General features: G+C 37.9%; 1 protein-coding gene across 3 annotated transcripts in view; it reads left to right on the top strand.

Moving 5' to 3' along the window:
- Positions 1-7,734: 7,734 nt before the first annotated feature.
- The window catches only part of NOL4 (nucleolar protein 4), a 381,073-nt gene continuing 365,384 nt past the window's right edge, over positions 7,735-23,423 (top strand). For all 3 annotated transcript variants that reach the window (XM_030810603.1, XM_030810601.1, XM_004087724.3), the window contains exon 1: positions 7,735-11,179. Coding sequence is in view for 2 of the 3 variants with exons in the window: in XM_030810601.1 (XP_030666461.1) it covers positions 10,916-11,179 (264 nt within the window). In the remaining variant the exon portion in view is untranslated. The remainder of the gene's footprint in view (positions 11,180-23,423) is intronic.

The raw sequence follows: 23,423 nt of genomic DNA on the forward strand, positions 1-23,423 counted from the left end.
TGATTATTCTAGTTCCTTTAACTCCCTGTATAAATTTTAGAATCAGCTTGTTGATATTTACAAATGGCTTCTGGGATTTTGATTGGAATTTCATAGAATCTAGAAACAATTTGGAAAGAACTGACATTGTTAAGATACTAAGTCTTCCAATTCTTAAACATGGGACATCACTACATTTATTTAGATCTTTTTTGATTACTTATATTAGAGTTTTGTAGTTTTCTACACGTAGAGTTTACACATTTTGTTAGATTTATACAGAAGTATTTTTATTTTGGTGTATTGTAAATAGTAATTTCAAATTTCAAATTCTAATTGTTCTTACTAGTACATAGGAAAGTAGTTGATTTTTGTATCTTGAACTTGTATCCTGCAACTTTGCTATATACTCACTTATTTGCTCCAGGAATTTTGGTTTGTAGATTATTTATTATTTCATACATAGACAATCATGTTCCCTGGGAATAATAGTTTTCTATCTTTCCAATCTGTATTTACATTTTTATAGTTTTATTGTATTAGAAAGGCCGTTTTTTTGTTGTTGTTGTTTTGTTTTTGAGACGGAGTCTCGCTCTGTCACTCAGGCTGGAGGGCAGTGGCGACATCTCGGCTCACTGCAAGCTCCGCCTCTCAGGTTCATGCCATTCTCCTGCCTCAGCCTCCCGAGTAGCTGGGACTACAGGCGCCCACCACCATGCCTGGCTAATTTTTTGTGTTTTTAGTAGAGACGGGGTTTCACGGTGTTAGCCAGGATGGTCTCGATCTCCTGACTTCGTGATCCGCCCGCCTCAGCCTCCCAAAGTGCTGGGATTACAGGCGTGAGCCGCCACGCCTGGCCTAGAAAGGACTTCTAATACAATATTAAACAGAAGTGGAGAGACAGGATATTCTTGCCTTGACCCCTACTTGGAAAGCGTCCAGTATCACTACTAAGTATGATGTTAGTTTTAGAAGTTTTGTAGATCTTTAAAAATCAAGCTGAGAAAGTTTTCATCTATTCCTAATTAGATGACAATTTTATCACAAATGTGTGTTGGATTTTGTCAAATGCTTTATTGATGTCAATTGATATGGTCATATGAATTTTCTTCTTTAACCTCTATATTGGTGGATAACAATGATTAGTTTTCAAATATTGAATTAGCCTTCAATATCTGGAATAAATCTCATTTAGTCATGATGTATTTCTAAATATATATTGTACATAATTTGCTAGTATTTTTTGAGCATGTTTGCATCTATATTCATGAGAGATATTGGTCTGTATGTTTTCTTTCTTCAGATGTCTTTATCTGGTTTTGGTATTAAGGTGATGATGGCCTCACAGAATGAGTTAGGAAGTATTCCCTTTGAATCTATTTTCTAGAAGATATTATGGAGAATTGAAATTATTTTTTCCTTAAGTGGTAGAATTCAGAAAAAAGTCACTAATAAAATCATCTGGATCAGGTTCCTTCTTTTTGGAAAGATCACTAATTGATTAATCAAATTTATAAATAGATATAAATCTATTAAACTTGTTGATCTATCCTTGTTTTAAGTTTAGTAGTTTCTGTCTTTCAAGAAATTGATCCATTTTAACTAAGTTATCAAATTTATGAGCATAGAATTGTTCATACTATTCCTTTACCATCCGTCTAATGTCTATGGGATATTATTTTCTCTTTTATTTCTGCATTAGGTACTTTGTGTCTTCTCTCTTTTTTCTTGGTTAGTCTGGCTATAAATTTTTTAAAAATTATATTGCTCTTTTCAAAGAATAAGATTTTGGTTTTGCAGATTTTCTCTACTGCTTTCCTATTTACAATTTCAATAATTTCTGCTCTAATTTTGTATTATGTCCTTTCTTCTTCTTGATTTTGGCTTAATTTGATCTTTCTTAGTTTCCTGTGGTGGAATGTTAGGTTATCACTTTTAGATCTTCTTTTCCAAGATATGCTTTTAAAACTATAAATTTCCCCCTAAGGACTGTTTTTGTTATATATCACAAAGTTTAGTAAGATGCATTTTTATTATAATTTGGTATAAAGTATTTTAAAATTTTCTGTCAAAGCTTATTTGACCCAATTGCTATTCATAAGTGTTTTGTCTGATCTCCAAATTTGGGGGATTTTTTTTCAGCTCTCTTTCTGTTATTGATTTCTAATTTAATTTCTTGTGGTCTGAGGACATATGTTGTATCACTTCTATTCTTTTAAGTTTGTGAGTTTTGTTGCTTCATCCAAAATGTGTTATACCTAGGTATATGTCCCATGTGAACTTGAGAAGAATGTGCATTCTGCTGTTGTTGGAAGGAATACTCTAAACATATCACTTCAATCAAGTTGATTGATAGTACTGTTCAGATCACCTATAGCCTCACTGATTTTCTGCCTGCATTGTCTATCAATTACAGGCAGGGGAATGTTGAATTCTCAACCATAGTAGTGGCTTTGTTTATTTATCTTTGCAATCCTATCAATTTTTGCCTGACATTTTTTGATATACTGTTGTTATGTGCATAAACATTAAAAACTGTTGTGTTCTTGAAATAAATCTTGCACTTTCAAGGGTCATCCATATTTCAAAGTTCATTTATATTTGTTTTCCTACATGTACACATACACACACAAATATTCTCTCAAACAGCTTTCTTCATAACCCATTCTCTACCACGGACCCGCGAGGAGCTGTTCCATCTTCCCTTTCTATGTAGGTGTTTGCTCCAATCATCACACCAAGTTATACATTACTGGCTAACACGACTCTTCAATGTTCGATTGATTCATAGCTTCATTGTACCTAGTGAGGTTGTTAATAAATTATGCTGTACAATATGTTAGACAAATTCTATCTCCTGCACAAATGTATAAGACTGTGCCTTGAAGATTGATTCAATCCAAAAATAACATTCATTAAGATAAATGCAAGTGTATCACCCTCATGTTGGTGCTCTTCTTTACCAGGTTAGCAAAATCAGGAGACAGTTGAAGTTGAATTGCCTAAGATGTATTTTTGCATTTAACATGAACACTTAATTTTTTTAAGTTAGCTTTCATTTCCAAAACTCCATATAAACTACTATAAGCACTTTTTTTTGGAACCTCTAAATATTTACTCTGTTTTTTGATCAAGAAGATTAAAGACTTTCTTAAAGACTTGGGAGATGTTCATTTGCAAAGACAAAAAATAAAAGGGAAATCTAAAACTTTTTTTTTTCTTACCTTGCTCTTAAATCCTATTAGTATGGTCCCAGGGAAACTGGGGGTGGTTATTCCTTCAGCTTCCCTTATTTCAAAGTTAGCATTGTTACCACTATTTTACAGATTCTGGTGTTTAAGCTCAGATGGTTCCCCTGTAAAAACTATTTCTGGAGTCTGTGGTTTTAGCCAAGAAATCTTTGTGTGCCATTCTTGTCACTTTTATACTGCAAGTTAAACAAATGTCCTAAAATGATTAATCATGCATTTTAAATAAGATATAAGGGCTAGATGATGATGGTAAGATATGAATTGGTTCACTCAACAGAAATCAGAATAAAAACTGGAAGTATCAAAAATATAATGGAGTGAGCAGAGGTGTGTTGCTTCTTCATCCCCAAGTAGTTTTTATTTTCTATGACAAAATAACTTCTAAAAATAATCTAAAATTTCTATAATAGTACTGTCCACTGAGTTGAGGACGAATATGTGGATTACTGTTTTAAGACATATATTTTGGAAGAAAAGATAAGCCATATGGCTAGTGGGAAATAAAGCAATATTTGGGGCCAGAAAAAATGTATTTTCTTCTCTGTTACAAGGGACACGAACACCAGACTGTTAACTTTGGACTTTATCATAGCTATTGCAGCTAGATGAAAATGTCGGGTGGATGAATGTTGAATAAATCCATATGCCACTGTCAAAATGCAGGAACTGGCTGTACCATGGACTTGCTCATAGGATCATGTTAAAAGTAGAAATTAAAGAGAAATTTAGAAAATAACTAGACTATCAAATCTAATTTGTTCTTAATTTGCACACTTAAGTATTTATGGAAATTAAATTTTGGTTAACACATAATATGTAATGAAATTCTTACCGAATTTAAATATCAGTAAATTTGGGCAAAATAACAAACATCAAATTTTTAATCTTTTCTTTTGGGTTAGAAAGTGGAATAAAGGTACTGATATTACAGTTTACAAATTAAAATATGTGTTTCTCTGTGTCTTAGTAACGGCCACCATAAAGATCAGAAAAATATTTAAACTCTCTCAGAAGTGTTTCTTTTCTTAATTGAAGGATAGCTACTGCGTACTAAAGACATGCTCTTTTTAAAATTATTTGGTAGAAGAGTCAATATATTGGAAGTCAAGTAATAAAATCAGATTTGTGACAATTTTTACATAGTTCCAAATTTCTCTACCAGCATAAACAGGACATTTCTGCTTTAACTTTGTTTATTCTGTGTCATTTTGAAAAGTTAAATTATATCATAATCAAGTTGCTGGTTGAGTTGGTCATTTGCTTCCTTTACAACTTTCTTTTCCTTGACGGGATTATTAACAGACTTTTAACCCTCTGAATGCATAATGGTGTTCAGAACCTCAGCCTTCAAAGTAGCAAGTACCATCCTCCATAATCTCTAATCTAGCTAAAAGGCTCAAATTCTTTTATGAACTTAACTCAGTAGACAAGTCTCTAGTCAACCCCTTCAAATGGGAAATGTGATCACAGGACATCCTAAAATTTGATTCCTATTTTAGCCTGCCTCCAGGTCCTGATCTAATCCAAAATAGGTCTAACCAAAGCTTTCACGGCTTCACTTTTAAGTTTTAAATGATTTTAAGTCCATGTAAATTGGGAAATTACTAACAGTTTAGGTCTAGTCAAGGATTCATCCAAACTGCTTTGCTATTTTTCTCGGGCTTTTCCCAATACCAGTATTATAGCAATAGAAGCCAACTTCTGCTGCTCAGTACCTGACATTCTATTTTAGTCATAAGGTATTAGTATATACAAACTCAATATTAAAAGATGGGGGCTTTCCCTTTTTTGTAGGAAATGTGGACAAAGGTGATGTCATTCATTCCTATGGCTTTAAATTCCCTGTATTTATATCTCCAATCCAGACTTTTCTCTGTAGTTCAAGCTTCTATATTCAATTCCTACATGAACAACTCTCCTGGTATTTCAAATTTAACTTCTCTGAAATTAAATTCTTTCTTCCTGCCTCTCCACCCCAACTTGCTTCTGCTCCTCCCTCAGCCTCCAACTCCCAATCTGTTCCTCCCCCAAACATTTCTCTGTAAGTCAATGGCTTCACTAGCCTCACTACTAAAGCCAGAAACCATGTAGTCATCTTTGATTCAATCGTTTCTCTCATCTGATACATGCAGTCCATCAGTGTATTAGTTCACTAGGGCTGCTATAACAAAATACCATAGGCTGGGTGGCTTATAAACAACAGTAATTTATTTCTCACAGGTCTGGAGGCTGGAAAGTCCAAGATTAAGATGCTGGCAGATGTGATGTCTAGTGAGACTACTCTTCATAGATGGCCATCTTTTCAGCGTCCTCACATGGAGGAAGTGGCAGAGGAGCTCTGTGAGGCCTCTTTCATCAAGGCACCAATTCCATTCATGACCAGCTCTGCTTTCCTTACCTAATCAGCTCCCAAAGGTGCCACTTCCTAATACCATCACCTTGGGGGTTAGGATTTCAACATATGGATTGTGGGGTGGGAGCAGGGTGGTGGAGGAGGTACACATTCAGGAAGCTCTATTCTTTCTTTAAACTGTATCTTCAACCCATCACTTCTCTCTCTCTACCTCCTCTGTTAATACTCTAATCTATCGCCATAATAGTTCATCTAAGCTACTTCTACAACTATCACTATTTTTTCTAGCTGGTCTTCCTGCTTTCATGCTTGTCCCTTTCCAATCCTTTCTCCTCAAAGTGGCCAGTGACACTAATAAAAATGCATATCATATCATATAATTCTCCTGCCGGAGATATCTTACTGGTTTTCCACTGGACCAATAAAATATAAGCACTTATCGATAAAATGTAAGCAATGCCCTATAAGATCTGGCTGCAGAAGTCTACTCAGATCTCACGTTCTACCTTTCTCTTTCAAGCTCCAGTTGCCTTGGCCTTCTTTCTATTCTTCAAACATGCCAAGAGCTCTTTTACTTTAGGATCTTTGCGCTTTGCCTATAGTTCACCTTCCTGGCTTCACATAATTGACTCCTTTGAATCTTCAGATCTCACGATAAATGTTACCTACTCAGAAAGATCTTCCCTAAGCTCATCAAGTCTCTCTACCTTATCACTGTTTTCTCTTATGCTGCTATTTTTCCCCCTCCTAGCACTTACGTAAAGCTCTAATTATTTATTTTTTGCTTTGTTGTCTGCTGTCCTTAGAAGAATTTACGTTCCATGAGATGGGAACCATGCATATACATCTGTCTTGCTGACGACGTTAACCCTAGAACCTGTGAGAGTAACTAAAGCTTGGTTAATATTTGTTTAATAAAAACCACAATTATTTGAAGGAATGAAAGCTTGTTTATTCTTTGAACACGGATTTTCTGATTACAGATTCTATGTTGTTTGTACTCTAACATTTTGCTGATGAACGCATAGTGTTGTGTAAATATTTGTGATTGATACTAAAGTGCAAGATTTTCCGGATTTTTAAAATGTCATTTACAAACTGACCATGAAGTTGGAAGAAATTTTACTTCTATAACAAAATCATATTGATGATAGCCCACGTTTTGCATTATTTTAAATTAAAATATAAGTTTCACATAATTTTTGCCTTCCTCTTCCTCTCTTTTCTTCCTCTGCCTGCCAGGCAGACAGGACCCCTGGACCCAGATCGGGGATTGGCATTCAGAAGGGGTGAAGAAAAACATTTCGGAGAGATATGCTTTGTAGCCAGGCAATTCTGAGGAAAGTGTCCTGGGAACATACCAAGTTAAATCCCAGGCAGCCTGTTCACATGAACCATATAGCTGAGGAAGCAGCTCAGGATGACCCTGAGATGGGGCTGGGCAGACCTGACTCTAGAGAAGTTCAAAGAAGGAAAATTAGTCCAGAGTAAGTTGCTGAGGCAGATTTTAGATTTTTGTTAGGTGCCTACCTTCCTAGGTGGACAAGATATGGTTGAAGGTGTTGGCTCAGCCAGCACAATTAATAATGGGTGCAAGTACAGAGCATATTACACTTTGGGTTCCACTGAAAACAAGAGAATCTGCAGGGCTCTGAGACTTAGGACCCTTGAAATCTTTGAACTCTGTATTCTTTTCCTCCAATGCAAACAGTCTTTTAGTAGTTAATCATTTACCTTTTCTTCTTAAAAAGAATGTATTTCATATAATCTATTTCATTTTGTGGTGTTTTTGTGCTTGTATATCAAATCTAGTGAATACAAGTGGGGGTTGATGACATATTTATCTTCTGGGAGTTCTGTATGTCTAGGGTGTTCTAGTTGCTATGCATTAGGGTGTCAAGTATAGTTATAAATACAATGAACAACATGTGTGTGTGGTAAAGCCTGTCATTTCCTTAAGACGGGGGACCAACTTCAACCAAACACTACCCAGCAAAAGCCAACAAGAATGGACAAAGATTATGCCTACCTTCTTCCTTCCTTCCCTTACTCTTGTTCTCCTTCTTTCATTAATTTATTGACTCAATTTATTAAGTACTTACTGTGCACATTGTTCACTGCACAAAACATGAACAAGACATGAACTTTCAAGGGTTTTCCAATTAAGACTTTATTTGAACAACAAAACATAGTCACATGAAAATATAAATAAGGTAAAAGGAGCAGTGTAGTCATTATTATCTAAAACAATATTTTTTCAAATTGTAGGTTGCCAGTCATTCTTTGCTGGGTCATAAAATAAATTTATTTGGTTGGGACCGTACTTTACCAAATAATAATAACAAAATCAACAGGAGAGAAAAAGGCAAATATCAGTGTATATTGCAGGTAATAAAATAGATGTTTTCATAAAATTTTTGCAGAAAAAATGTATGTATGCACTACATGTCAATGTAAAGTGTATGGCTTACTACAAGACAGGGTTAAAAAAATGTTTGAAAGACTCAATACAGATGATTATAGAAGAAAGTTAATATTAAGTTGAATGATTAAGGAAGGTTTTTGGAGGCTACAAGTACATAAATAAAGCTTAGAGGGGATGGTATGCCTTTTCAGATGAAAAGCTGCATGAAATAATTCTGTAATTGTGAACTATAACCATATGAGAAAGTGAAATGTATAGAACCAGCTTATTCTTGAATGACTACCCCAGGACCAATTATCTTTCCAGAAACTTCTAGGAAACATATGACCAATATCTAACTAAATCGAGCTCTGATGCCACAAAGGGAAACTTAACAGAGTTGTTCCTGTGAAGTATACCCCACTAGAAGGGTGGTTCAGAATATTCTTCTGTCCAATTGCGTGTTTCAAATATTTATGTATTTAAGATATTGAATTTTTTTTTAATGTGAACTATCTAAAGATTCACCTCAATAAATTGAAAGTGATATTTTTCCCCTGTGTCCCTTGTATTAGATTCACTTGTGACTTCATTGGACAGTGTCTTCTCTGAGCTCTATGGTCTAATATGTATTGAACAAAAATTCAAGGACTCAGAACAACTGATTTATTTTAGCATTTCTTTTTAATACAAAAGAAGGAAATAAAAGAATAAAAGCAGTCGGGGTGGCCTCTGGAGAAGGGGAGCTGTTGTTGCAGGAATCTTGCAAGTTAATGAGAATTCACCCGGGACTCAAGAGGGATGGAGAGAGGGGGAGAAAGGAGGAGATGGGGGAATGGGGTGGGGGGATAAAAACTCTTCCTTTGCAGCTGGCCCTTTCCCTCATTTGTTGCTCCAATAAGCAGTAATTAGGTCCTGAGCTAATGGTGTCAGCTGATCTGCTGTTTTTAGGCTAGACCCAGAGGAATCTCCATGGAAACCCTGCTGGAGTCGTCCCCCCACCTGGATGCCTCGTGCTCGTTTCTGCCACCTGGCTGCCGCCGGGCCCGCTGCTACCTCCTTCTGCCTCTAACCTGCAGCCTGCAGCATGCGCACTGCCCCCGGGATCCCTAAATGGGACAATTCTGCCCGTGACGTCAGCGCCCAGCCGTCTCCACAGAAACTTTTGTCCCATTGGCCAATCAGAGAGCTTGGAAGGGGCCGGGGAGGGTGGGGGGAGGAGAGGGGAGTGGGAGGGGTGGGGGTGAGGGGAGAGGCGAGAGGTTTAGTGTGTGGAGCTGCCTGCGCTCCGCCCGGGCTGTCAGTCCCGGCTCCAGCCGCCGCGAGACCTTCCCGGAGACGCGCGCACACACAGCGCACCCCCTGCACACCGCACACCCTCGCTCCCTTGCTCACACACACGCACACATTCAGCCTGGCCGAGCAGGAGCCACTGACCATTTTGCAAGTGCCAGGACCAGCTACAGCGCGGTGAGCGCAAACATCTCGCGTTCCCTTTCCGGGCTTTAGTCTGGGAGACTACGACGAGGGAAGAAGGTGGGCTCGGACGCAGCCCAGGCGCCGGGCACTGGTCGGGCCGTTTTCCTGTCACAGCCGCTCCCCGGGACGGGCGCGGGCCTCGGCTGAGAGTAGAATAAAGAGGAGCTGCCGCAGCCGCCGCGCGAGGAGGATGGGAACTCCCCTATTTCCAGCTCTGGAAACAAATGGATGGAAGTCCTGAATGGAGCAACTGCTGACTTCATCTGCTTGGAAAAATAGTCCAGAGGAACTCATATTTGGCTACTCAGAGCAGTGGAGGGGGTGTCCATGACGTGGCAGGGGGAAAATAGACAACTGAAACCTCCCGTGTGAACTGCAAACTGTGACCAAGCAAGGGGAAAATGATCTTTCTCTGTATATTTTAATTTCGTGCAAAGGGTTTCAAGCATCTGTATCCTAAACTTACTTCTATGTCTTGTTCAGCAGAAACCAGAGGAGTCCTGTCTGGGGGTCCCATCATTATTCGGGATACCCGCCGCCAGCGGCCTGCCTTCGGTTACCCACATCCCCCTGGAACGGATATCTGTTTGGGGCACTACAATCTATCCTGTAGAACTATGGCCAAATCTCCATCAATGCTTTGCTAATTTCTGGGACTTAACTCGTAGAATCTACATACAGGGCTGGAATTTATTCAAAATGCATCTGAAGAAATGACATTTTAAACCATTTTTAAAAATATCTTGATAAAAAATTCTGTAAAACAGAATTTGATAGGTTTAAAAACATGACAGGTAAGAACTTTCTCTCTTTCTAGTCCCTTAACACCCGTCGTGGGGAAGGTCAAAGCAGGACCCAGGAGGAAGGAGAGATCCGGGACCCGTGTGCCCTTCGGGGCTCAAAGGCGCTGGGCGGGCGGCTGCTTTCGGGAGAGGCTCAGCCCTCACTCCTGGACCACGGGGCCAGTGGCTGGGGAAGCTTCTGGGGCGCGCGCGGGGAGGCGGCGCTGCGCTCCACCTGCCCAGCCCCGGACGCAGCCCGGGGGCGAGGCGTCTAGGGACCACCCCAATTCAATATTGGGATTTTTAATAAACCAAGGAATGGGATTTTAATTATTCAAAACCCAGCTCCTCTGGGCCAGAATGGTGTTGGGATGGTCCTGGTCACAAAATATTAAAGAGACCGACCGCTAAGGGAACAGGAAAAACGTCCGAGACAGCTGTTGCAATTACGAATGGACCAGACTTGGTAGCACAGGGCATTGATTGCTGGTGCCCAACCGGACCCTCCTCCCCTCTTCCCATCCCTTCCCCCACCCAAAGCAGGCTCCCGCGGCGGCCAGGACCTCGCATCCCTGCAACGTGGCCGGGGCTGCATTTTTCATGAGCCCAGGGTGAACAGGTGCGAAGTGCGCTGGGAGCATCCGGCCAGGGGCCGGGCGCGGGGAACATGGAGAGCGAGCGCGACATGTACCGCCAGTTCCAGGACTGGTGCCTCAGGACTTACGGGGACTCAGGCAAGACCAAGACGGTGACCCGTAAAAAATACGAACGGATCGTCCAGCTCCTCAATGGCTCCGAGTCAAGCTCCACGGACAACGCCAAATTTAAATTCTGGGTCAAATCGAAGGGCTTCCAGCTGGGCCAGCCGGACGAGGTCCGCGGGGGAGGCGGCGGCGCCAAGCAAGTGCTCTACGTGCCTGTCAAGACCACGGTGAGTGACTCGCCTTCCTCTGTTATTTGTCTGCCGGAGCAGCCCGGCGGGGAGGGAGGAAGGAGAGAGGCGGGAGAGAGGGGGAGCCGTGAGCCGCCGTTGGCTCGTGTGCCCCCTCCCTTCCTCAACCCCCTCCCCAAGTCGTCCCCACTCGCATTAGCCAGGCGCGTTTTCCCCACTGTGCAGTCTTTGTAGTCCTTTATTTTAAAGCGGCAGCGCACCTCCAGAGCTGGCCTCCCTCGCCGCCTCGGGTTCCCGGACCGGCTGCAGGAGCTTCCTTCCCCGGGTCGGGCGGCGGCGTCTGGCGTCCTCGGGCTGGGCCATTGTCCCATGTCCTTCTCTGGGCGCCTGGCGCGTGTCCCACCGCCGCCACTGCGCATAAAGGCCAGGCTGGAAGCCCGGCCGCACGCTCTGAGAGCAGACGAGTCTGATCGATAGTCTATAGTGTCTCCTTATTGGCATAAAGCCCGAATGTGGCGCTAGCGATGGATGTGGGGTTTTCCCCAGGACACTGTCAGGTTTTATCGTTAGATCGCCGCCCGGAAGGCACGGGGCAGCCCGAATGCCTCGATCACTCCCAGAGATCGTTGCCGCGACTGTTGAGATTGCAGATAAGGTCCTGGAGATTCCTCCTCCCCGCCCCCCCATTCCCTTCCTCACTTCCCTCTTCCACAAATAAAGCCGCAGCTAGAAGATGAACAACAAAGAAAGATGGGTTTAGGCGCTATCGAATGGTGTGTGTATTTGTTCCTCTTTGTGGGGTGGCTCTAGTCTCATGGCCACAAAGCTCTAACCCAGGCGCCGCGAGGCACTGGCATTGAGAGCCCAATGCACCTCAGCCTCACGCTGCAGATGCCAGTGGGGCTGAGGAGCCGCAGCAGCATCGATTTCCTTCACAAGAAGATGGGAACTGTGGGCTACAAGTAGGATGGCAGATCTGATGCAGGAGACCTTTCTGCATCATGCCACGGTGGGTACTCGCCTGGAGTAGGGATGGAGGAGGCTATCTGGCATCCTTTGTATTTTTGCCTCGCTTTGGGGTTTCTTGAGCATTTCCTCCTTTCCCCCCTCCTGTACTGGCAACTGTTTCCCCGTGCAGTATTCGTGGAGGATGCTAGAAAGGAGACGCTTTGAAAGCTATTCTATCTCTAATGGAGGTATAATATATTAAATTGGAAATATGTGCATGAAAGGTTATTTTTTAAAGCATTATTTGGAAGGGTCTTTTAGGTTTGGAAATCAGTTTATGGTTTCCTGAGATTAATTAGAAATAGTTGTTTGAAGGATGTATATTTATTTTAGAATTTATATAGAAATTGGGAACCAAAAATAAAAGTGAAATGGAAACACGTAAAAGTTCTGTGGTGGTGGTGGTTTTTTTTTTTTTTTTTTTTTTTAAACAATGTACTATTGTTGGGAGATTTCTAAGAGATGGACCTATAAAGGTGTCTTCTCCTTTAGCATGTGGCACTACTAAAGACAATGGTGAGATTATTGTCTGGCTTTCCTAAATAATGAGGACTAGATTGGCATGAATTAGAACTGAGGTTTATTTACATCTGGATGAGCCAGAAATCTGATATACAGAATGAAGTGCTTTGATTAATTTGTATTGGGAATAATATCAAGAAATGATGTAGAAAAATAATTTATTGTTGGAATTCAAGACATAAACATGCATTTTCCTTTGGACAAAACTGAGCTAACTGAATGGATAAAATCGTTTAAAATATCTTTACTTAAGGTATTATTTCATAATATCATATATGTTTTAAAGAAACACCGTTATTTGGGAAGTTTATTTTTCATTCCTTTTATGTTAAACTTAGGTCCCTCTAACTGCCAGATAGCTTCACGTGGATATTGGTACAGTGAGTTTATACTCATATGGATTTGACTACACCCACTATATGTGCTAACATATGTGTCCTTTTAAAGGATTAACTATTTTAAATAACATAAATTCAGAACAATTTTAGAGATACTAAGATCATCATAAATGTCAGTTATTCAAACTAGCATTCACGCATTCATATGCCACTATTTTCAGTCAAAAATTTATGCAGAATAGCTAAAGAATTACTGCTAAGACATCTAGTATAGAGTGACAACTTCAGGGATAATATTAAAGTAACACGTGTTTCTCTATTCAGTAAAGATTCCATATATTTATGGGAGAGAATATAATTCATCAGGCGATTCTTAGATAATGGTTCTCATGTAGTATTTAAGAGCTCTGCTTTTCATTCAAGCCTGTTTTGAAATATTGAAGAGGTTTTTAATTTATGAACTCGTCTATTGCTCTTTATAAAATTTTTATACTGCTCCCGACATAGAATTATAGGCTCCTCCTTCTCTGAGAGACAGCCAATCATCATTTCAATGAGTTAAAAAATAAAGGATCCCCTTTTATCATGTGTTTCTCTACATCTCAAATTATTCCTTCCTTAACGATACATTTTTCTTTCCGATGTTAGGAGTACAGTCACCAAGAAGACAAAAATATATTTTCTCTTAATTCCAAGGCATATATTGATCAAAATAAAATACTGTATTTGAATGGTATTTTCGTGCAGACTAAGAATCATTCTTAGCTGCTTGAGGTTTGAGGGTTCGCGGCTGGCTTTGCTGTCAGTAAGAGATGCTTTGCTCTTGATGTTGCAGTAATCCACTGCTGCTGATAATTAGACATCATTACTACTGCGAAAAGGGAAAGAGAAAAGGGAAGAGGACAGGCTGAGGCTAATTATCTACTTTAGTTTAATGAAAGAAAGAGAGACTGATGGCACCTGGGAGGTTATACAAGAACAGAGTAGACACACCACATAGACTTAAATGAAACAAGACTATCTTTAAGTCTCATAGTTAAAGAAGCTTGGTTCTACTCTTTTCCCAAAAGTAATGTAGCTTTCCAACTACTCTTCCCCCTAAAGCCTAAACTTAACTGATGATAAAATTGAGCAAGTTACAACTGACTTAAAAATATTGACTACTGGAAAGGATAAATATGTCCTTTAATATTTGTCCTGGTCATGTCTAAACCTGAGGGGACATATCTGTCACTGATGTTTAGACTGCTTTTCGATGGAGTAGATTCTGTTTGGTCACCAAGCAACAACATCCGACAACTCAGCCATTTAAGGCCTGGTGTGGGACCTGTGCTTTTGCGAGCCCGCCTGCACTGCACATGCACGCGCACGCGCATATGCAGTTTGTTGAGCAACCCATCTGCTTTTTAGATAGTACCACTGTTATTTTTATACATTCTTTCATTAAAAGTGTCAGAAATTTAGAAGAATGAAATGATGAATGACTTAAAACAGTTCTGAAAACGATATAGCAAATGGTTGACATTGATTACATCCAACTTTTAAGTAGCGATAGTTTTAAATTCACTTAACTATGGTAACTCTGTTTTACACATTTGATATTTCCAGTTTAGTTTGTTTTTAGAAGCTTTTGATCCTTATTAACGTTTTCTGGCAACAATTAGTGGAAACATCACACTTGCAATTTAAACTACCAGAACACATTATACCATTTGATATTGTGAATGGTAAACTTAGAAAAGCAGAAAATTTATTAAACGCCCTTTTTAAAAAGTCCACTGCATTGTATAAATCATTAGGAATTTGGTAAGCTCATGTTTTTGTCTTTCAATATCAAGCAAAGAAAATAATGAATATGAATATTGAAACTGTATAATCAAAAGATGTAATACTTTTCTTGACCTATATTTATAGGAACAGACACAAAGGTCTAAATTATGCCTTTCTTATATATATTTCTTTCTTATATTTATTCCAATACAGGTCATAAAATGAATTTCCATCCAGAAAGGAAAATGCATTACCTTTAGTTGTGTCATTTACAAATGATGATTTATTCAGTTCTGCAATCTGTAGCCTCAGATTTCGTATTGTTCTTGCTGTGCATACTACTAATTGATTACTGTACAGTGATTGTAATGAATATTCATGGACTGACTCATAAACAGTAACTGTTTTTGTTATTTTTCTGACCGTGGTTTTGGTCATAAATCCTTTATGCTACATCAGAGTGAAAGAAATAATACCCCATGAGAAGCCCTGTATACCTTTCCATCTGGCCTAACTTTATGCCTAAGGCACCTATATTAGGCCTCGATCTGGAATCTGCTACAGACCCAGTTATTTATCATGATACTTTGTATCTATGACACAAAGACAAATCATCACAGTAGTCACTGAGATGGAAGCACATTTTTGCTTCTACAGTGGACATTGCTTTTGATAGCCCATGCATTTTTCTTTTCATTAAAGTACTTTGGGAGATCCTGTAGTATAGGATTTGGGGGTCAAATAGATCCCAAGAATGAATATCAGCAATGTGGCCTATTAGCTGACTTAGTGATTCTTTGTGGAGTTGTGAAGAATAAATCATCTATGACAAGTCCCCAGCACAGGTCAGCTCTCAGGGAACAGTAGGGACCAGTAGTAAAGGCCACTCTGACTTGAGTATTAAGGGGCAGGAGATTTCCTCTGAATATAGAGGAAATATGACCCTGTTAGAGTATGAAGACTATCCCACACTTATTTCTTGAGATACCAGGTTTTATTTTTCCGTTGGTTCTTCCTTGTCCTATTAGTAGCCACAGTAGGGAGATGGGGCAAGATTTGGCACTCGTATATATTTCTTCTACAATCTTCCTTAGTCTGCTGGGATCCTGCTCCCTATGGGTTTACTCTCCAGACTCACTGCATAAGATGGAGGAATGATGAAGAAGAAAATACTGGCATATGGCAGGAGAACTTTCAAGGACTTTAATCTTGTGTCAAGTCTATAAAGACCTTTTCCTAATAGCTGTTGTATTTGCTAAGACTTTCACTCTTTGTTTTTTGTTTTTTTTGGTCCTACTGGGAAAGATGAATGTGAATCTACTATGTTTTAGGTTATATTCATTTTTCCAATCTTTAGATAACAAGATAAAACAAACTTCATGGATAGCATAAATGGCAAGAAACATGGCATAGTGAGTAGAGTGTAGATTTTAGAGCACAATTTAAATCCTGGCTCTGACATTTACTGGAGTTCTGGGTCGGCTAAAGTTTAACTAAAGATGCAGTTTCCTCTTTGTAAAATGTTAGTATTAATACTAGTCTTACTAGTTTTGCATAATTAGTAGTGTATATAATATATACTAACATATACTATATATACATATACACACATATATACACATACATATACACACACATACACACAAGCATGTGGTATATGTAGCATATGCCAGGCACACAGTAAATGCTAAAAAAAAAAAAAAAGTTGTTTAAAATATGATTAATAGAACATGAAAATCACAATGTAATTATAATTAGGTATATTTTGTGAACTCAAAATCACACTGCAACACAGAGCTAAAATACAAGGTCAAGCGCGGTGGCTCATTCCTGTAATCCTAGCATTTTGGGAGGCTGAGGCAGGCGGATTGCCTGAGCTCAGGAGTTTGAGACCAGCCTGGGCAACACAGTGAAACTCCGTCTCTACTAAAATACAAAAGAAATTAGCTGGGCGTGGCGGTATGTGCTTGTAGTCCCAGCTACTCGGGAGGCTGAGGCAGGAGAATTGCTTGAACCTGGGAGGGGGAGGTTGTAGTGAGCCGAGATCGTGCCATTGCACTCCAGCCTGGGCAACAGAGTGAGACTCCATCTCAAAAAAAATAAAAAAATAAAAGAAAGAAATACAAGGTATACTTGTATGTATTTATGTACGTATGTATTATTAAGATTTATTCTACCTACTCCATCTTTGGAAGAAAAAATGACTGTCGTTGTAAAAGTGATACTGTCTCAGTTTTTTAAAAAAGTTAAATGAAAAGGAAAGAAATAAAGAAAAAGTCATACCAAATGTCCCATCAAAATATAATCACCATAAGCTAATTATGAACATCATTCTAGATTCCTCTCTAGAAATATGTGCCAAAAGAAGAGTCGATAAAATGACTGATAGTTGTATATGGACAGGCACAAATAATTTTCCAGAACTAGGATGACGATGATATGCTAATTTAAGTAAGAATAAGAAAATATAAGATTGTCAATGCAACAAAAGAAGAAATATATAAAATTTAATGAATTACTAATAGATAAATGTTTCTTCTCAAAGATATTTATTCCTAAAGTTAATGAAAAAGATTAAGAAAAACTTTAGGATGTTGAATTACACTTATTTTACCAATTACAAATTTCCATTTTATAAGTATTACTGACTTTCTCTAATGATAAATGAGAAACAAGCATATTTTCACTTCTTCCCACCTCCTTGTTTCTTAGATCCTGGTTTACATTTCATTTCACTTATTATATTATACTTATTATATATTATAATTTATTATATTCATTATATTATAATTATGTTTGTGTTGTCAGGGTTGTTGATATTAATGTTAAATTATATAATTTCATTTTAAACATTATTTTCCTATTTAAATGTTTATTATCTGTTTTGTTATCTGGTTTCCTTTACCTCTGAATTCCTTGATTTGATTGATTCTAATTACAGTTCATCATTTTTTTCCTAAAGTAGGTCCATGCACTCTATTCTTTGAATTTTATATGCAATTGAAAATATTTGTCTTTTACCTTTATCCTTGAAGGACAACTAACCAGATGCAGATTCTGTATTTTACTTTTTCTCTCAGAACATTATAGATATTGTGTGTGCTCTGTAAAATTCTAAGGCAAATTGATTCTCCCAAATTTCATGAATTGTTTACTTCTTTATCCTTGAAATTAAATTATTTTGCTAAGCTATATTTGAATTTCTTGTCTAACTCTATATTTTGTCCTGCCCCTGTTTATGACTTCAGTTAGGCCTTTGTTCTGGTGACATAATGTATATCTTCTGAAGTCCAAATCTGTACAGTTGATCCTTGAACAACAGGATTGCCTGGGTCCACTTATATGTGGATTTTTGGAAAATTTTTGGAAACTTATAACAATTTGAAAAAACTCTCAGATAAACTGCATAATCTAGAAATATAAAAAAATCTAAGAAAAATATATGCCATGAATGCTTAAAATCTATGCAGCTACTAGTCTATTCATGGCTTAATAGACTATCTTTTTGCTAAGGCTTGCAGTCAACAGTAGACTATTGTAGTTAAGTTTTGGGGGAGCAAAATTATATGCAGGTTTTCAGCTGCAGAGGGTCTCAGTACACCTAACCCCAGGTTGTTCAAGGGTCAGCTGTATTTTGGATTTTCTATTGGGTGTTTCCACCAAGATATCCCAAAATATCTCAAATTAAGTATGTCTAGAAACACATTTTTCTTCCTTCCATTTTCCCATCCGAGGTCCTCTGAGCTGACACATCTTTTTCTTATTCCCTCTTTCCATGGATAGCAGCACAACTTTACTTACCCATACAAGGTGAAATTTGTATGGCAGCCTTGATTTCTCTCTCTTATAGTCAATGTTCAACTGTTGGTTGATTCTACTAAACTAATATTTCTAGAAGCCATCAGATTCTCGCCATATAATAAAATATGCCTATTGCTTGATAATTTGTTAAATTTCCGCAAAACTATTTTGAAGAAAGATTTAATCTCTAGTACCTGACATAATGGGTGATACATTTTGATGTTCAGTATTAATGGAAGAAATAAAAATCACTTCCCAATCTGACACGACATAATGGGACATTATACAACAGCTTCTTATTTACCATCACACAAGAGCTTTTTAGTTTTATCTACATCTATATCTATCTGTCCAACTGTCCATCCATCCAACTATGTGTTTTAATTGTGATAAAATACACACTACATAAAAGTTACCATATTAATCATTTTACATTGTAGACTTAAGTAGTGTTAAGTATATTCACATTGTCTTGCAACAGATCTCCAGAGCTTTTTCATCTTGCATAACAGAAACTATATTATACAACAATTCCCCTTTTTCCTTTCTCTCCATCACCTGGTGAAGTGCCATTCTAGTTTCTGATTATATGAATTGAACTACTTTAGATGCCTCATATAAGTGGAATCATACAGAATTTGTCTTTTTATAACTGACTCATTTTACTAGCATAATGTCTTTAAGATTCATCCATGTTATAATTATATGTGACAAGATTTTCCTCCTTTTAAAGGCTGAATAATATTCCATTGTAGGTATATGCCATTTTGTTTGTCCATTCATTTGTTGATGGCCATTTGGGTTGCTTGTACTTCTTTTATTGTGAGTAGTGCCGCTGCGAATATGAGTGGGCAAATATCTCCTCAAAATCCTACTTTCAATTTTTTTGGATATGTACACAGAAGCAGGTTTGCTGGATTGTATGGCAGTTCTAATTTTTTGAGGATCCACTGTACTATTTTTATAGCAGTTTGACCATTTTACAGTCCCACCAACAGTATACAAGGGCGGGCACTCTTTAAGGCTAAAAAACAGCTGATTTTGTTCCTGCTCTTGAGCTCTTTAATGGGAAAACTACTTTCTTTAGGCCATTGCAAGTGTTGAATGTAATGCAATTAATAAGAACATTATATAGATGTCTTATATTTATCAAGTTCTTACTACAGGTTAATGATTGGGCTAATAATTTGAAACAAAAAGTCCCTTTAATCTTCACAATACTCCTATGGCATTTACACTTTTTATTATACTTATGTGAAGATTATGGTTTACATTAAGGTGAATTTCTAAAAATCACACAGCTTGGGACAAGGAACCATTTCAATTGGATTCTAAAGCCCTTGCTTTAAATCACTGGTTTCCAAATTCTTATGATAATGTAACTCAATTGCTAAAAAAATTCCCCCAATATGTACACTTTTATAAACTATATCTATATAACACTGTACCAATACTTAACCCATTATAAACTATATTTAAAAGTACAAACATATTGGGCTGAGATTAAAATACATATAAATCCAGTTTTAACATTTCCTTCTTCACCTCAATAGGTTATTTTATGCACTGCCTGAGTGTACACATACCAATTTGAATACCTTATTCTAATCTATAACACCATATTGCCTCTCAGAGAACATTAAGTTAAGACTTTACAATCAGCTAAGATATTTTCTGTTATCTTGTAATAAAATATTTTTATATGTAGAGAGAAACTAAGGAGGAATAATTGTTGACCTCTTAGTTATTAGTACATTCACAACTACAAAGATTTCCCATTGGAGAAATCCTTCTAAAAACTCAAGTGGAGAATTCTCTATGGAGTACTTATTTAAATATGGACCTTTTAAAAGTAAAATGAATGTTTCAAATGCTTCTCAAAACATGAAGTTCATGCTTGAATGCAATATTCTAAATTTTACCCTTTTTTTTCTTGCTTATACTTCTTTGATTTTATACCTGTCTTAGTCCATTTTGTGTTGTTATAACAGAATGGTTAATTTATAAAGAATGAGGATTTATTTCTTACAGTTCTGAGGGTTGGGAAGTCCAAGAAGCCTTCTTGCTGCCTCATCCCATGTCAGAAAATAGAAGGGAGCCCTTTTGTGAGAGAGAAGGGAAGGGGTCTAGACGCGTTATTTTATTAGGAACTCATTCCAGAGATCATGACATTAATTCATTCATAAGAACAGAGGCCATGCGCAGTGGCTCACGCCTGTAATCCCAGCACTTTGGGAGGCCGAGGCAGGCAGATCACAAGGTCAAGAGATCGAGATCATCCTGACCAACGTGGTGAAACCCCGGCTCTACTAAAAATACAAAAATTAGCTGGGCGTGGTGGCGCGTGCCTATAGTCCCAGCTTCTCAGGAAGCTGGGGTAGGAGAATCGCTTGAACCTGGGAGGCGGAGGTTGCAGTGAGCTGAGATTGCACCACTGCACTCCAGCCTGGGCGACAGAGTGAGACTCCATCTCAAAAGAAAAAATAAAAATAAAAAATATAAGTAAATAAGAGCCCTCATGACCTAATCGTCTCTTGAAGGTTCTGCTTCTCAACACTGTTACATTGGAGATTAAGTTTCCAACACAGGAACTTCGGGGAACACATTCAAACCCTGGTAATAACCATATGCCTCTATCTACCATGAAGGGTTCTTCAGTGTTTTGTACATTGTGGTAGTCAGAATCCCAGGATGAGTCTCAGATGACCCCCACCGTTGTATAATCCCTTCTTCTTTGAGTGTGGGCAGCATCTGTGAACATGACGAGCCCCATAACGCTCATAATTATTATGTTATATGGTAAGGCTGACTTTAAGAAAGGGGGGCGTTTCATGGGGATCTGATTTAATCACATTAGCCTTTTAAAAGCAGGGAGTATTTTCCTGGCTAGTCCAAGAAGAGGAAGTCAGGGTGGTTTGAAACCTAAAATGTACTTGTTGCAGAGGTTCTCTCTTGCTGAAATGGAATGGGGGCGTGTGGTTAAGAGCTGAGAGCAGTCTCTCCATGTGAGGGTACACTTGGCTAACACTGAGCACAATAATGTGGACTGTAGTCCTACAACCACAAGGGAATGAATTCTGCCAACAGCCTAAGGGAACTTGGAGGTGGATTTTCCCTAGTGGAGCTTCCAAATGAGAATGCAGTTGGCTGACACCTTGATTTCAGCTTTATGAGAACCTGAGCAGAGGACCCAGTTAAAACATGCCAGTCTTCTGACCCACAGAAAATGAGATAATGTTTGAGAAGTTGTAAGCCATTCAATTTGTGGTAATTTGTTACACAGTAAAATGGAACTGATACATAGTTCTTTAATGTAAAATTTACCAAAAACATGTGTGTAATTAACAGGTCAATTTTTAACAAGTGTATTTGACCAAGATTATTTGTGGTTTAGGATACAGCTGAAAATAGCTTAAATGTTCTTTTTCTCTAATACCTTATGTATTGCCATTTCTATGGTTTTTGATGAGATGGTCTATAATTTAGTAAAAGATGTAAGCTCTCACAGATTATTTAACATATTTAGTGACTAATGACTCTCATTAGGAATATGTATGTATATAAAAGTTACTTTGATTTTTCTCTAAATGTTTTTATTTTTGAACATTATTTATTTCATTATATTCCATTCATCTCTTGAGTAGAATACAAGGTAGCTTACTGTTTTAGCAGTAGGATGGAGAAAGACAAGTACACATATCAAAGGAAATTGTTATTCTCACAATTATAATTAATTTACATTAAAGGATTTTTGAAAATGTACAAGAAAATATAACAATATAATATTTGTTCTCATTTATTAGAAATAACCGTTCTATAATTTTATTTTTTTAACTTATTTAAATATTACACATTTTGAAGAAGATCTGCCTAATATTTGGGGAATAGAATATAAAAAATAGCAGTAATTGGCAAGTCTTTTTCTTTTGTCAAGATACTGGAGGAAATTGTAAATTAGTCTCTCCTCTCTACGTTGATTTTATTTTGATTTTCTTCCTTTCTATCTGAGGTTTATTCAATAGCCTCTTATGTTCCACTCTTTCTAATTTTAATCAAATATTCATTTGTGATAGTTATTCTCACAGTTACAAGTTTTTGAAGTGTTTTGGAGCTGTTAGAAAATTGGAAGGTTGAGAAAAATTCAGAGAATAAATTTAAGAGGTTGAAAGACTAATTTTGAGAATAAGGAACAACCTTATTGGTTCTCACTGGATGTAACTACAGTTGCCAGATGGCTGAAGGGTTTTAGGGGTTTAATCTAGGGCCATGGGGTAAAGCTAAGTGGCACATATGGGGATCTAAGGCCTAGCCTGGTCATACTAGTGCCATGCTCTACCCAATTGACCTAATTAGATGAGATTTTTCAAGTCTAATATCAAAGGTTTATTTGAATATCAGATGTGGGTCATTGTTCTCTAAGCACTCTCTGTTTACATGCTCATTGTTGTTTACCTGAGGCCAAGAAAGAATTTTTGCTATGTTGTTGCTCATTTTTCTCTGTAAAAGCTACCATCACAATCAATTAGTTTGATTATTTGTTTGTTCTTACTAATTTAGAATATGTAATTCATAATTAGCAGTAATTTGAACAGGGTAAGATGACATTTACCTTGAACTACCTATTAAAGAAGGATTTTTTCCTTCCTTCCTTCCTTTCTTTTGTTTGACAGAGTCTTACTCTGTCACTCAGGCTGGAGTGCAGTGCTGCGATCTCGGCTCACTGCAACCTCCACCGTAAAGGAGGATTTTTCTACAAATTCATGATAAGATAGCAGAGGGGGCATGCTTTTCTACTACAACAAGAAAAAACTTTTTTTTAAACTTTCTCTGTCCTTACATAAACA

Source organism: Nomascus leucogenys, chromosome 4 (genome assembly GCF_006542625.1).
Source record: "Nomascus leucogenys isolate Asia chromosome 4, Asia_NLE_v1, whole genome shotgun sequence".
In the NCBI taxonomy this organism is placed as follows: domain Eukaryota; kingdom Metazoa; phylum Chordata; class Mammalia; order Primates; family Hylobatidae; genus Nomascus; species Nomascus leucogenys.